Raw genomic sequence first — 16066 nt, 5'->3', positions numbered from 1 at the left:
AAGTCATTAAAATGCCTTGTTCTATGGTGTTGATTTTACATTAGAAATATATCTAATCTACTGAGAGACTGAGGGCATATCTTCTGAAACATTTTGGCTATTTCAGATTCACATGCACGGGAACAATTACAAACAAAACTTACTTCAGCATTTCCCACACATTCTTCCTCTGGAATATGGTGGTACAGAATTCTCCATGGAGGACATTTGTCAGGAGTGGACAAATTTTATAATGAAGTCTGAAAATTACCTAAGCAGCATTTCACAGATCAGTCAATGAGAAGAAGTTACTTAATGTCAATGACTTCCTAATTATAAATACATGAGTGAGATCCTACCTGGTTATATGAATGAAAGAAAAAAAATCCTTTAAGCTAATTAACATTTTTCTGATTGATCTTTTAAAATGTAAAACTCTTCTGACATGAGCAACATGGATATTTGGGAAACTTCTTGACTTTTTAAATGCATTTTCTGTATCTTTCAAGTAGTTAAATGTTAGTATACCTTAAAAGCATAGAAAGGATTCCTGATTTTTATACTTGAAAGTATCTCCTAAAGTAGCTGTTTCTGAAAAGTTTCATTTTCCACAAGTTATCTGACTACATTGGTTTAGTAATAAATGTATAAATGGTCCACTGAAAAGAAGAATTAGCACAAATCAACTGATGATGAAAATTATTAACTCCCATCTTGGGTGGATGTCAGATTAGATTATAATTCAGATTAAAATCTGAATACAGTTTTACAGAGTTATTCTGTGGACCAGCAAGATAGTTCATCTCAGGAAAGTTCTATTTCAGTATATTTACACAATAGAAACTTTTGATTGAGGAGTCTGTACACCATAAACTATTGTATGTAGCATCTAGACCTCTTCATGAAATTACTCATGTTGATACAATTGATAATCAAAAATAATTTAGGGAATATTTCAGGTATAGCTGATGGTTTCTTAATATTATTTCTGCATTTTCAAATAAATCTAGAATGTAATTTTGACTTCAGTTTTTGGTTATTCTTATCATGACTACATAGAGAATTAGAAATGGAATAATATTTAATTGTCACACATGGACTTTATTTTTAATTGAACAATAACACAACTACACAAAAGAAAGGAAATGTTTACATTTTAAAAATCACTGTCAGTTACACCTGGAACTTTTCACATTATGTATGAAATAATTTTACTTTTACTATCTATCAGAATATTCTAGCCAAATTCTAATTCACATTTACTTTAAAAAACCAGTAGTTAAAGTGTGCTGTTTGTATTATAGTTTATGTCAAAGAATATTTCATTTATTGACACAATGTCAGTATAGCTTTCAATTTATGACAATTTGATAGTGTTTCATGATTTTTTTATTTTAAGCTTGAAAATAAAAAAACACAGGGTGCAAAATTTGTTAAACATTTGTTCAGCTTACTTGGGTTTCAACATTAATCATACAATAGTATCTTTGTGAAAGGATATATGAAGGGTGTTTTTCTTTATAAGAAAATTATTCTAATCAGGTGAGCTGATACTTGTGATTCTCTGTACATATGTCTATGAAAAAATTGAGAGCACTTGTGAATGTTCTTTAGAGAACATACTTAATTTTGACTTGGCATTGAGAAGCTAACTTTACATTATAATTTTTATTAAAAAATTAGATCATGCCTGTTTTCTAAAAAAAATTATAAAGTCTTCCTTACAAAATCATATAATTCAAAAAATTGTATAATTAGAAATAACAGCAGAATAAACTCATTGAAAAAGAATAAACAATAACAAGAACAAAAAGCTCTGGTTTACCCAATTTTTATTCCTCTGTAAAGGAGGTTTATATCAGAGTTCTACTTAATTTGCTTTGGGGTACTTAAAACACTTTCTTATGACACTGTGAAGCACACGAATAAAGGGTAATATTTAAAGATGTCTCTTAAATGTGATTTACTGGTGATGTCATTAGCAGTAAATAGAATTAAAATATGTCAATCAACAGAAGTACATTTCATGATGGGACTTTGACATTTTTTTTAAATATGACTGAAGAACATTAAAAGAACAATGTGAAATGAGCAGGCAATTTTACAAGGTGGTAAGATAAATAACTATCTAATTGTCTCTATTACTTTACTGTAATTGCACCAGAAGTGCCGTTTATTTATAAGGTTAACACTAATATGTGCTCAGTATGTTAGTGAACTGCACAATAATTTATTTGTTTTAATATTGTTCAAAAGAAAATAAAGATCTTTCACATAAACAATAGCTGTTTCTTTTTCATTTTTAAATACAATACAAATATTAGGCGATTGTTCTCAAAAATTGCTTTTCTTTACAGATAAGTTTAAGAAAAACTAACCACATCTGGTTGTCCATTACACAAATGCTAGTTTTTCCTCTGTAAGTTTTCATTACAGGCTGCTTTTCCAGGCTGCTGAGTTCAACACTATCTTCCTCTAGTGACTTTTGCTGTGCTTAAAGGGACCACAAACTAATATCATGAAATTAAGCCATGCAGATTTAATAAGTTAAAACTTCTAAGCGAAAAAAGAGTGTGCTACTTAATCAGATAATTTAATTTTGAAACGATCTGCTGTTAGGCTAGATTGTGATTTTATATTTATATTATATATTTTTAATATATATATATATTTTTAAAGATTTTATTTATTTATTTGAGACAGAGAGAATGAGAGAGAGAGAGCACATGAGAAGGGGGAGGGTCAGAGGGAGAAGCAAGCTCCTTGCTGAGCAGGGAGCCCGATGCGGGACTCGATCCCGGGACTCCACGATCATGACCTGAGCCGAAGGCAGTTGCTTAACCAACTGAGCCACCCAGGCGCCCATATTTTTAATATATTTTTATATAGTATAAATATTATATATTTTTATAAAACATATACTTGTATATTTAAATATATATAATATTTATACTATATATTTTTCTTACAGAAATAACACGGAAGAACTAGAGCATATACCGTCTTTGCCACTCATCTAAATTAAGCCTGTAGCTCACAAAACAGGTGAAACCTACAAACCAACCAAAAACTCAGTAAACTAGTAGGATGGTGTTGTCTGAAACACTCTTTACTGGCCTTATATGTTGAATTTTGCCACACTTAGATGCTGTGGAGGAACTGTGATTTACATAGGTGGAACTAGAAATGGGGGTAATAAAATTAGGATTGGCGGCAGTACATCTCCTCTGATTTTCTTGCTAGCAAGGACACATGTTGTCCTCCTCCTGCCCCCATAGCTAGTACTTGCTTGACTGCTCTCTTTTCTACCCAAGTCAATCATATTAATCCATAAAATGTCTACTTTTTTTTTAAAGATTTTATTTGTTTATTTGTCAGAGAGAGAGCGCACAAGCAAGGGGAGTGGCAGGCAGAGGGTGAAGCTCGCTCCCTGCTGAGCAAGAAGCCTATGTGGACTCAATCCCAGGACCCTGGGATCATGACCTGAGCCGAAGGTAGATGCTTAACCAACTGAGCCACCCAGGCACCCCAAATGTCTACTTTTGATAACACCATACACTGAATTAAATACTACAGTGAATAGAAAAATTAACTAGATGCTACCTAAAAGAGAGAATATATATACCTAAAATAGCCAGGTAAATTGCAGTATAGTGTAAGGGTCATTAGAATGGTTCCAATAGAATGCTTTGGAAGGAAAGTTAATTTCCACGTGGGGTAATTGAGGATGTGTTCTTAGACGAGGTACAATTTGAAGCAGAGCCTTTAAGGTGAATTGACTGCCCTGGAGAAAAATGAGAACTGAGGAGAAGAAGGATATTCCAAGAAAAGAAATAGCATGAGTAAAGACAGAGACGAGAATGAATAGGCCATGTCTGAGAAATAATGAAGAGCCCTATTATTTTTGGAGGGAGGGAATGGGTACAGGAGAGTAAGACTTCCCCTAGAAAGATGCACATGAAACATATGTGGGAGGCTTTGAACACCTGCTGAAGGGCACTCAAATGTATGGATTACTTACTTTGTGCCAGACAAAACTTTAGATTCACATACGTTGTGTCATTCAACCTCTGCTGAAAAAAAGGTAAGTGGCATTGTGCCCATTTTTACAGAAGAGAACTGAACTTTGAACGTGTCTGTCCCTGGCTCAGAGTCACACAGCTAGTGAATGCCAGCATCACACTGAACTTGGCAGGCCTGGTTATAAAGTCCACACCCTCCACAACACCACATGCTCCTTTCAGACCCAGTTCCACAGGCCACCAGATTCTACCAATTCTACTTGGAAATGTCTGACCCCAACCCATTTCTAAGATTAATCATCTCTCATCAGACCTGCTATTAGACTACCTCCACATTAGACTACCAGTGTCGCATTATTCTTGCCCTTACATACCCCTTCCACAGCTGCCAGAGTTCCCTTTCTACAAGATTTTATCCCTTGAACTTTGAGAGAGCAGCACTGCATGTGTGGTAAACTGCTAATTGGCATCCAAGGCCCTTTACAACCAGGCCCAACCTGTTCTTCTATCCTCACATTGCAGGACTCTGAACCCCACCTATATTCTAGGCACTCAACCTTTTCACCACTTTGAAAACTATCACCCCTTCCACACCAGACATCTCAGAATCAGTAGCAAGGGAGGGAGTGAGGGGAGGGAGGAAGGGAAAATGTATGTATTGTGTCCTCTGAACCTTTGCTTTTACTGTTTTCTCAGCTCCATGCCCTTTCCTGCTTTGTCTGTCTGCTCATCTGCAGAGTGCTGCTCACTTGTCACATCTGGGAAAACTCTAAACCTCCAGAGAATTCTTTGCTCCTACTTGTGGATCCTCTGTGTGGAGGTCTCAAACAATCCTTATGACACTGAATTTATAGCTGTTTACCTGCCTGCCTCCCTGCTGAAAAGTGCTTTTAAATGCAGACCGTCTTTTTCACCTTTGTATAATCAGTATCTAACCAGCGTCTAGCACAGGGTCAATACTCACAGGATGCAGACCTTACTGAGGCCTAGTTCTCATTGCAAGGCTGGGTGACAGCCACCAGGGGAACAGTCACAAGTGGGATGAAGGTCTGCCTTGTGCTAAATGGAATATTGTCTACTGGGAAGTTGAGCTGCCCTCAGCAGCCTCCTTACAAACCCTCAGACTTAACCTCCTCTCTCTACTTTTTTTCTCTCTCATCCTAAATGTTAGCTGTGTTACAGTGATAAGGTCCTACCCTATTGGGTTTTATTTCTGTCTCAGACTTCAATCCATTTCTCTGTTTTAAGTATTTTAAGTAATTGGCTTTAATTTTTTAGTTGATTTTAAACTTCACTTCTTTTAATTCTACATCTACACACATACATAGTACAGGCTGACCCCTATGGAGTTGCTGTAGAGACTCATTAACTACAGTTGAATAAATAAACCCCTGTGGCAATTTGGCTCTCATCAGGAGCTCCCTCTCCAGTCCACAAGAACTCTTCTGACAGGTTACCCACAGCAGAATTTTACTGTGCACTATACTCCTCTTTCTTAGAGTACCATGCACTTGGGGTGATATGAAGATCTGGGATGAGGAATGGTCAGGCACAGCCCTACACTGTACTCCATCTTCTTTCCCCCACTGCTCAGTCTCATCCACTCATGACTCAGGCGAACCTCTTTTGAGGAACTTCAGTCCATCCTCTGAGGGTATCTGAGCCTCATTACCCGAATTCAGTATACAGATGACCTCTGCTTAATGATGGTTGTCAATGCCCAGTATTTACTGCAAGCTCTTACCCAAAAGGGACATAACATCTCTAAACATAAAACAATTAACAGCCCTCAAGTGCTAGCACATGATATCCTCCCTGAAGTAAAGACTTTATTCCTAAAAAAAAATTAACACCATTATCAATTTCCCTCTCCCTAACACCAAAAGACAACTCCAAGGATTTCTACAATTAGTTGGCTATCGCCAGAATTGACTCCCTAACTTTTCTGCCATTGCCTTTCCCTTATACGTCATGTCTAAAGAGATGTCCCTGACCTCCTTAATTGGGTTCCATGCCTGTAACTCAAAACGTCAAATCCTCTCCATCTTCTTCTCCCACTGTTAGAGTCCCTAATTACTCATACCCTTTCCCTTTTTTATACATGAAAGGGGTAGATACACTTTGGGGAGGGGGGCCCTCAACCAAAACACACTGTCTTCCTTACCACCAAAACTGCTCCAAAACAAAGAATACAACCTTTGATTCACATTTCACAACTAAAAAATAAATAAATAAAAGCCTTACTTCAAATAAAAATCCACCTCAACAGGAAACCTTAAATTGAAGGTCTTTGGAAAGGCCTGAAGCAGCAGATGATGATGTAGGTGACCGAATATGCCACACCCAAAATATGCCACTTGGACATAAGGATTATTTTGAGCTGAAGGCAACTGAGAAGAAGCAGATACAAGAAAAGTTCTCCACCTTCCCTCTATTTACCTAAAATAAATGTCCCCTTCTTCTACCAGGAAAGACAAAAGTTAATCACTGGAGACAACTATAGATCCTTACCAGTCCTGAGGAATCTACATAGTAAACTTTATTAGCCCTTATCTTCCACTAATTTTCTATATATTTTATTTGCCTTCCCACAATTTACCACCCCTAGAAACCTGAAGTCCTCTTCCTTTGCGAAGATGCTATATAAGCCCAAGTTCTAACCAACCCTTTGAGTTACTCTTCATTGAGGTTTCTCTCACACAATGTACACTGCATGAATTTTCTCTTGTTAATCTATCTTTTGTCAGGGAACCTGGAAGAGAAGAAGGAAAAAAAGAAATTTTCCTCCCCTCTAATGACATGAAGTAGATTGCGTTCTCAAGAACAACTGTATGATACCATAAAGTGGTCAGCTTCCAACCAACACACCAGAACAAGATCATCCACAGGTGTTATATTCAATCCCCTCCATATTTTTCCTTTGTATTCTTCTTGTTATCCTCCTTCTATTTTTCTATTACTGACTAGTATCAAAACTTTCTTGAACCATGTCTTTCTTTTTTGCCCTTCCTACTGAATAAGATTCCTTATTTTACCTATATTCAGGACCCCCAAACCTTTGGATGGCTTTTGCTAAACTGAGATTACTCAACCTTAACATCTTTCTTAAAATTGTTGCCTTTGTTCACCCTTTCCTTCATTTTTCCTCAAATTCTTCTTCCCATCCTTAAAACCACGGCTTAGCTGTTTTCCCCACACATGCTCTTTTCCTTTATTTAAATCAGTTAAACAAATAACCAAATTCAATCTGGACCACTTTTAGAAGAGTCATGTTTATTTCTCTGGCAATTTCACAGATAAGAATTTTCTAGGTTCCAGTTTCTGTCTACATAGTTGACCTTGAACAACATGGGCTTGAACTGCATGGGTCCACTTCCATGCAGATTTTTTATAGTATAATACTATAAATACTATGTGGAGGGTTGATGCCCCATACCCCTGTGTTGCTCAAGGGTCAACTATATATCTTTTACTCTGCCAACTCTAATGACAGTACTTGTAACTATTCATCATTTTCCCAAAGAAAATGCAACCTTATATCAAACAACTCCAGCATGGGTGCTGCTATCTGGAGGCACTAAAGTTTTATGTATGGAACAGTCCTAATCAGGATAGCCTCCGTATAACCATACCCTTTTCTCAGCTTCTATATGGTAGAAAAGATGACGCTATGACAAAAAATTGCCCATTTTCTTTGGTTATTCCAAAAGACACCAATTTCATCTTTGGGATCAGACCTATTGATATCTCCTAGCATTGGGCAGACTCATATTACCTAGCCAGTCTTGTGAGTCCTTACCAGATAGGTAGCCCAACTACTTCCTTAAAGTATTTAAATTCCTCTTTGTCCTCTTCAATGACTATCATTGATCTGGACAGCCTACCAGTAACTGTGTTTCCTTAAAATGTGAAGGCTGACATCAAAATGTTATCATATTCTTCCTTTCTCTGCTGGACCTGACGACACCCTTGAAAGGGAAGCCAAGAGCTTGGTAGGAGATCTTGAGGACTTGGATGCTGCATCTGACCACATCTGAGCCATCTTTTTGCCTGGAGCATCTCCACTATGGGCTACTCAAGAATTGAGTCAAAACTCTCACATCTTGGGTGCCTGTGTGGCTCCGTTGGTTAAACATCTGCCTCTGGCTCAGGTGCCTTGGGCTCCCTGCTCAGTGGGGAGTCTGCTTCTCCCTCTCCCTCTGCCCATCCCCCTGTTCATTCACTCTCTCTCTCTTTCTCAAACAAATAAATAAAATCTTAAAAAGAAAAACTCTCATATCTTGCATGCCCTACTACAGGAGATAACCATCACTGCAAACAATGTGATAAAGAACATTGAATTTCTTGGCCAAGAATTTCAAAAGACTCAACACACAGTGCTCCACAACTGACTGGCACTCAGTCTGATCTTGGCACCCAGAGGGGAGACATGTGCTGTTTGGAAGTGACTGCTGCATATGTATTCCCCAAAATTTCTCTGACCTCTACATCATAAATAAGAACATTTCAAGTTGCTAGGGGCACCTGGGTAGCTCGGTCATTAAGCATCTGCCTTAGGCTCAGGTCATGATCCCAGGGTCCTGGGATCGAGCCCTGCATAGGGCTCCCTGCTCGGCAGGAAGCCTGCTTCTCCCTCTCACACTCCCCCTGCTTGTGTTCCCTCTCTCGCTGTGTTTCTCTCTGTCAAATAAATAAATAAAATCTTAAAAAAAAAAAAAAAGAACATTCAAGTTGCTAATGGAGAAATGTACCCCATTGCCATCACAGTCCTGACCCCACTGTCAAAGGACTTTACCACACTAATTTTCTGGAATCCACTAGACTGGTCTCAAGTCTTGTTTTTATTCCTTAACAAAATCTCTAATATTTTTTCTGCTTATTCTTGTATGTATCCCCTCGATTAAGTGCTTTTCTCCAGAACCCTTCTCAGTTCTAGACCACTGTCAGAGCACAACAGGTGGTTTGGCTGTTTCTCCAAGAACAGTGTCAACAAGAAATACTGACTTTGTGGACTATTTTACCGAACTTTGGCCAAAATTCCACACAAATTAATCTCTAAGATTGTTTTGAGACAAACTATATTTGACAAAGCCAACAAACACAGACCTTTCTCTTTTGCCCAAACCTGCTGACAAAGCCAGACACAGACCCTCCAGCTTCCCACTCTTTGTCTCATTATTGATTAGCTAAGATTAAAACTATTTGTCATGATTAATTAGCTAAGATCAGAACTCTTGGTCCTCCTGAAACTTGTTAACTACAGAGGAAAATATTTCCTGTTCAGGTATCTGAGATTCCTGCTTGTAAAACAACCCCCACTGTAAACCTCCAAAATGCCATGTGTTCACTCCTTTCCACAAAAATCTAAGGCAAAGCCACCACTGAGACACTCTAATATTCAGATCTGAGGTACACTCCAAATTGCAATAGTCAGAATAAAATAAACCTCTTTGCTTGTCCAGTTTTTGTCTCTGATGGAAGCCACCCAAATATTCTCTGATAGTTAGGAAGTGGTCTGTTTGGAATCAATGGTGGATTTCTGGGGAAGGTTGTGAGCTACCATTTTACCTCAGCTTCACTAAGCCCTTTGGTACATGAATGCTTTATATAGATACAGAAATGTAACTGGGCCTCCTTTAGCTGACTCAGCCCTCATCCAGTTGCTGTGTTGAGATAAAATTCACATCTGGCACAGACACACAATACAGATGATAAAACATTAATAAATAAGGTAGACTTCTAGTAAAGATTCCACATAGAAATGGTAAAAAGGGCAAAATTACAGATCACACAGAAAAACCACAATGTACCTTTGAACAGTCTTTCTCTTTTGTTTGTTGCCTCTCTGGCCCTCCCCCCTCTCATGCTCTCTATCAAATAAATAAAATCTTTAAAAAAAAATGTGTGTGGGTGGGGTTAGCTCATTTTAAACCTTTAAAAAATTTTTGTATTAAACATATATTTTTTAGTTAAAATTAATTCAGTTTTTCCTTTTTCAACCAGTTTTAAACCGTTTGTTCTCATACATGTATTCCCACTGGGTTCTGGGCAAGCTACGTTAATTTCCTGCCATCTAGAGGATGTCATAATGAGTCAAAGGACTTGCAAAGAAACGCCTCTTCTTTACCTTAGTTAACAAACACTTGGTTTCAAACATTCCTATACACATCCATAAGAGAGAGAGAGTAGAGACTCTGTAGCCAAATCCTGGTCACTCTGATGCTCTCATCTTACTAAGCTCTAGGATGGTTTATTTCTCCTTCCCAGTAGGATCATAAAAGAAAACTCTTGAGGTTTGTTCCTATGAGCTTCCCTCTACCCTCCTGTAAACCAAGACCTAGCTAGAACAAGATTTAGCTGAAGAAGGCTATAGTTGTTCCTCTGGTTGGTGGTTCTAAGTCTTTGGGTCCTGTTTTCAGTAAGTAGAGCCCTACCTAGGAAGACACTAGAGAAAAGCCCTTCCTTTTGTGATTAATGAGCCATTGCCTGCCCCCAGAGATGTATATCCTGTTCTACTGAACTTCCTGGTTTCACTAAAAGTAAATATATGCCTAAGGAGTGACTTGATTCAACTTCTGGATGTCTGTCACACTGATAATACTCCTAACTTTATCCAGGTATCCCCTCCTCCTCTTCCTCCTCTAGTGGCCTGTTGAGTTCCTTAGTGGGGCTTCACTAAGGGGATTGCTCTCCCCTTTGAAGAGATGAGCCATCTGAGATCTCTTCAAACACTCTTCGGACTAAAGAGACCAGTGCAGTTGTAATGAGACTGCTTTTTGCTACTTCCCAGTCCTATCCAAGGATGAATGCTGGAGTATTTCTTTCCATACTACCACTACACTTCTGGATGTCAAGGTGTATGAAGACCAGAGCAGAGGAGGGGAAGTGTTAAAACAGGGTAGTTTAGAAAAGGCTAGGCAAATTCCAGGGAGCAGCCAGACTGGAGACCTATATGTTATAGCATTTAGATGAGCAGCACCTAGGACTCTGCTTTAGTGACAGTGGTACTTCTAACAAGTGGCCCACAAATATGTGTAGTCAAATATTGTTGGTGGTGATTTTCTCTAGAGGCAATAAAGAATGTAAAAGCGGCCAGTGGCAAGAACCTGCTTTCACTATTAAGTAAAAACTGGCTTGAGAAATTCAGACGTGAATTATATTTTGTAAATAGTTGATGTAAAATTAGGGTAGAATATCCAGTTACCTAATACATCTATACTTAGAAGTGAACAAAGGTTTGTCCCTTTTGAAGGTGGAAAAAAATATATCCTAGGCCCAGTTAGATGGGATAATGCTATTATAAATATTTAAGAAAAACATGTTACTAATAATAAACTTTATTGTTTCAAATGGTCCTTAAGGAAAAGGGTCATTTTGGAGATTTTACTTACCACATCTAAATACAAATACAGTGGGGGGAAAAAATAAATACATACATGCCAGTACAGTGGGAAGGACAGGTATCAGTTTTGCTTGTGTTTTGTTTGTATGTTAGCTCTAGTGGTCTGTTTTATTCTTTGACATTCCAGTGGTGATTTCTGTTTTGCTATCTCCCTGATTTTGAAGAAAAATTCAATGTGTTTTACTCTAGGTGCTCACTTTTGATTTTTGCTTTGCATTATACTGTATTAAAGTTACTAAGGCTTTTGTTTAGCTGTTTTTGTTAGATAACTTACAGTGCTTACAGTCTTAGGAACACACATACTAATAAAACAGGACCCTCTGATGATGTTATGTCTTGCAGTTAAAATTGTTATACAAAACAAGGAGGGGCACCTGGGTGCCTCAGTTGGTTAGGTGTCTGCCTTCGGCTCAGGTCGTGATCCTGGAGTCCTGGGATGGAGCCCTGTGTCGGGCTCCCTGCTCAGAGGGGAGCCTGCTTCTCCCTCTCCCACTCTCCCTGCTTGTGAGCTCTCTTTATGTCAAATAAATAAATAAAATCCTTAAAACAAAATAAAACAAGGAGACATTCTTTAGGCAAAATAAAGAGAATTTAAAATTCTTTTTTATAGATTCCAATTCTCTGCTGAAAACTTCTCATCCATTTTGCCCATATTTTTCTCCATTTTATTTAAAATTAATCATTTTATTTAAAATAAAAGCCTTGTCTTCTAATTGCAATATCAGGATCATCTATGGGTCTTTGATTTTACTTTTCTTTTTATATTACTATTACTTATTTCTGCTTCACATTTTAAAAAATATTTTATTGTATGTTGGACATTGCATTTAACTGTAGAGGCTCCGGACAGTATCTTCCATTAGCAATGATTCTTCCTTCCTTTTGTCAGATAGAGTGAAAGGCTAGTCAATCCAATCAGGTCTTATACTGGGTTGCTAATTTAGTAAGATTCAGTCTATCTCTGGTTCATCCCCATTCTTCACGATTGTTCCTTTTGGGCTTATTAATTAATTTTTGAGAGAGAGAGTGAGCGCATGAGAGCGGAGGGAGGGGTAGAGGGAGAGGGAGAGAGAGAATCCTAAGCAGGCTCCACACTCAGCATGGAGCCCAATGCGGGGCTCTGTCTCAGGACCTTGAGATCAGGATCTGAGCCAAAATCAAGAGTGAATCCTCAACCGACTGAGCCACCCAAGTGCCCTGGTCCTCTTGGGCTTTTGATTGATACTCTGCATACTCTTTTTTTTCTCAGCCTTGAAAATTCTACCTTTGGCAGATTTTAAACTTAGTACCCATCTTTTGCAGGTTAAAAATATGGTAAATGCCCTGAAGCATCTATTGTGGGTTTGCTGAAGGCTTTCTCCCTCTAATGGAACTTTGTTTCCAAAGCTCTGCAAGACAAGTGAATGTTTCATTTTGCCCTTCCTATTCAGCCTTCCTCAGTTTCTGGTACCATCCCAGAATTCAGCACATGTCCCAAGGGAAAATCTAACCATGTACTTTATATTTTCCAATTTTTTTTTTTTTTTTTTGCCAGCGTATGTAACTACAAAAAACTCCACTGCTTTCTCTTTTCCAGCTAGGATCCATTGCCTTATATCTACGTGCATAGGTATAATTAATTATACAACTTTTATCATGCCCTTTGTTCTTATTCTTAACTTTTTCTGTTCGGTTGGTGAGTTTTAAATGGCACGTTTTGACTCCCACAAATACCTATACAAGGTGATTTTATTTTAGTTTTCCCTTCCTCTCTCTCCTTTCCTCTCATTTTTTAACTTGCACTCTTCCTACTGGGCAGAATAGATGTTTATATTCTACTCTTTGACCCATGTCCCTACTCTTATTTTAGTATTAGTACTATAATGAAATATATTAAATGCTCACCATCAGTTATTTTGATATATTTTCCAAGTCATCTTCTCTTTAGATGAAATTCATCTTCTAGATTGTTTTCCAGGAAAGGTGTGTGAGAACAGTTATGTGTTTCTATAGTCCTCATACTTCAGCTGCATACAGAAATCTAAGAATTTATGTTGAGTTTTCTTAAAATGATGCTCCATTATTGCCTTGACTTTTATGCTGCTCTTGAAAAGTGTGAGGTCATCCTAATATTCTTACCCACATAAGTAAACTGGTTATTTTGCTTAGTGGCCTTCATAATTTCTCCTTTTTCCCTAATGTCCAATGGTTTTACTAGGATAAGTCTCAGAGTTGGTCATTTCAGGTTGATTTTACCATTTTTCTCTTACTTACAGAAAGTCTCTTGGATTATAGTGATAAATACTGCTTTTGTTCCATTGCTTTGTTTTCTTCTTCTTCCAGGACTCCAATAATACATATGTTGAACCTTCTTTGCCTTCCATTTTAAGCACTTTTTCTCAGAACTGTTTTACTTTTTCATTCCGTTGGTTGTTTCCTCCTTTTCTTCACCGATGTTTATTAAAATTCTACTTGAATCTTTTCTGCCTTAGACAGACAGTGGTAATTTATTCTTCACTTGTGAGATGGTTTTGTCTTTTCCTTCAAATTTTTCCTGATTAGATCAACTCTTGAGGCATTCCTTCCTGTTTTTGTCCACTTCTTTTCTCAGGTTGTGAACTAGACTTGCTACATACACATATACACATTTATCTAATGCTTGTTTGAGAATACTTTAGTTTGGAGCTTGGTCTTACAGCTTTGTTGTTTTGAGGGAAAATTTTCTTTAGGTGAAATGTTACAACTTATCTTTTTTGTTTCACCTCAGAATAGTTTTGCATTGTGTTGGTCTGATTTTTTTTTTTTTAATAAGCCTTTTGTGGACAATTTTCTACTTGAAAAGTATTTTATTGTGTCAGTATAGTGAAGTATAATTCCTTTAAGAGATAATGTTTTTGTGGTGGCAGTTTTATGTATGTAGGGGTGAGGTAGGGTGGCTGGCATGACTTATTTCTTCTGTTTCTGTGGAATCCTTAATTTTTCCCCTTCTTTCTTTCCCTCCATTGCCATGTCTTTAAGGGACACTACCCACTTGTCAGTGTAGCTGATTCTTCTTCAAAAGTAATGCTTTCTGAAGCTTCCACTTCTGGTCTCTTACTTTCAAGTTCCTTCTTGCTATAATTTACCAAGACCCAGGCTATGTTTGGTATGTTGGCACTTAACATTTGACATTTTCTTTCAAGGTTTGATTTTGCCTATGCTTTGTTTAATCATCCACTCCCTTTTTTCTTTTTCAAAGATTCTCTGAAGCCCTACCTCTCCCACTCTCAGCGTCTAGATGTCTTGCAGCAGTGGAGGATGCTTTTTAAAATTTGGTACTATCAATTTTCTGATAACTGAATGTTTGTGGTATCCTCTGTCTCCTGATATTGCTAAAGGCTTGAATCACACGTAATTATATTTGCACTGCTTGTACATAATGTTTTTTTGAAAATGTGTGGAGAGTTTTTGGTTCAGGTGGTTGACATTATCCTCTAGACCCTGTTATCTCTTATTAATACAAATTTATCTTTGTTCATAAGCAGCTCCAATTCATTCATTTTCATGCTTTCTAATAGTCTACTAATTCTTCAATTTATTACCCATTCTCTTACACGTCATTTACATTGCATTTAATATTTCACTATTATCAAAAAAATGTTAACAAAGAACATACTTATGTCTATTTCTTTATTCACACATCCAAGCATTTCTCTAGGGTATATATGTAGTATGTCTGAAAAGTGCTGGTTTATAGAATATGTGCATTTTTAAAAAGATTTTATTTATTTATTTGAGAGAGAGAGCAGGAGCGGGGCGGGGGGTAGGGGAGAGAAAGCGGCAGAGGGAGAGGGAGAAGCAGGTCCTCAGGTGAGTAGGGAGCCAGACACAGGGCTCGGGGCTCAATTCTAGGACCCCAAGATCATGACCCGAGCTGAAGGCTGCCGCTTAACCGACTGAGCCACCCAGGTGCCCCCAGAATATGTGCATCTTCACCTTTACCAGATATTCTCTAACTGCTTTCAATAATGGTTGTAATAATTTACAATTCTACTAGCAGTGTTAAAGAATTCTCATTTTCTACACACTTTATTATTTTCAAGGTTTACATTTTTGTCAATCTGATGGATGTGATGTATTATCTTAATTTACATTGCCCTGATGGCTATTGAAGGTTTGGTTTGTCTTTTCATATTCTTTCCCTAGTTTTCTTTTCGGATGTTGTCCTTTATTGAGTCCTTTGTATATTTTAGAAATAAACTTTTAAATTCTATATTTTGTAAACATATTTTCCAAGTTTGTGCTTTATCTTTAATTTTCTTAAAGTTATACAGATGTTTCAAAGCTACAGCACTGTCAAATCTATTATTTTTCTCCATTAACATCTGTATCTTTTTATACAATGTTTTATAAAATCCTTCTGACCCCCAGTGTCATGAACATGTACTACTATATTTTCTTATTGGAGTATATTTTGTTTTTCACATTTACATCTTTATTTTATATATTTATTTATTTATTTTAAAGATTTTATTTATTTGCGAGAGAGAGAATGAGAGACAGAGAGCACGAGAGGGAGGAGGGTCAGAGGGAGAAGCAGACTCCCTGCTGAGCAGGGAGCCCGATGCGGGACTCGATCCCGGGACTCCAGGATCATGACCTGAGCCGAAGGCAGTCGCTTAACCAACTGAGCCACCCAGGCGCC

General features: G+C 37.6%; 1 protein-coding gene across 4 annotated transcripts in view; it reads left to right on the top strand.

Moving 5' to 3' along the window:
* Nucleotides 1-15144, top strand: part of TTPA (alpha tocopherol transfer protein) — a 32011-nt gene extending 16867 nt beyond the window's left edge. The window contains exons 5-6 of one of the 4 annotated variants that reach the window (XR_004680397.1): nucleotides 6749-6889; nucleotides 14621-15144. Coding sequence is in view for 1 of the 4 variants with exons in the window: in XM_035011236.1 (XP_034867127.1) it covers nucleotides 107-280 (174 nt within the window). In the remaining 3 variants the exon portion in view is untranslated. Of the gene's footprint in view, nucleotides 1-106; nucleotides 2262-6748; nucleotides 6890-7977; nucleotides 8166-8299; nucleotides 8537-14620 lie in introns of those variants that run through there. The other 3 variants (XR_004680398.1, XR_004680396.1, XM_035011236.1) reach the window with 3 other exon arrangements.
* The last annotated feature ends 922 nt before the right edge of the window (nucleotides 15145-16066 follow it).

Source organism: Mirounga leonina, unplaced genomic scaffold (genome assembly GCF_011800145.1).
Source record: "Mirounga leonina isolate KUSES-001 unplaced genomic scaffold, KU_Mleo_1.0 Mir_165, whole genome shotgun sequence".
NCBI lineage: Eukaryota > Metazoa > Chordata > Mammalia > Carnivora > Phocidae > Mirounga > Mirounga leonina.
This window is presented reverse-complemented; position numbering and strand designations above follow the sequence as displayed.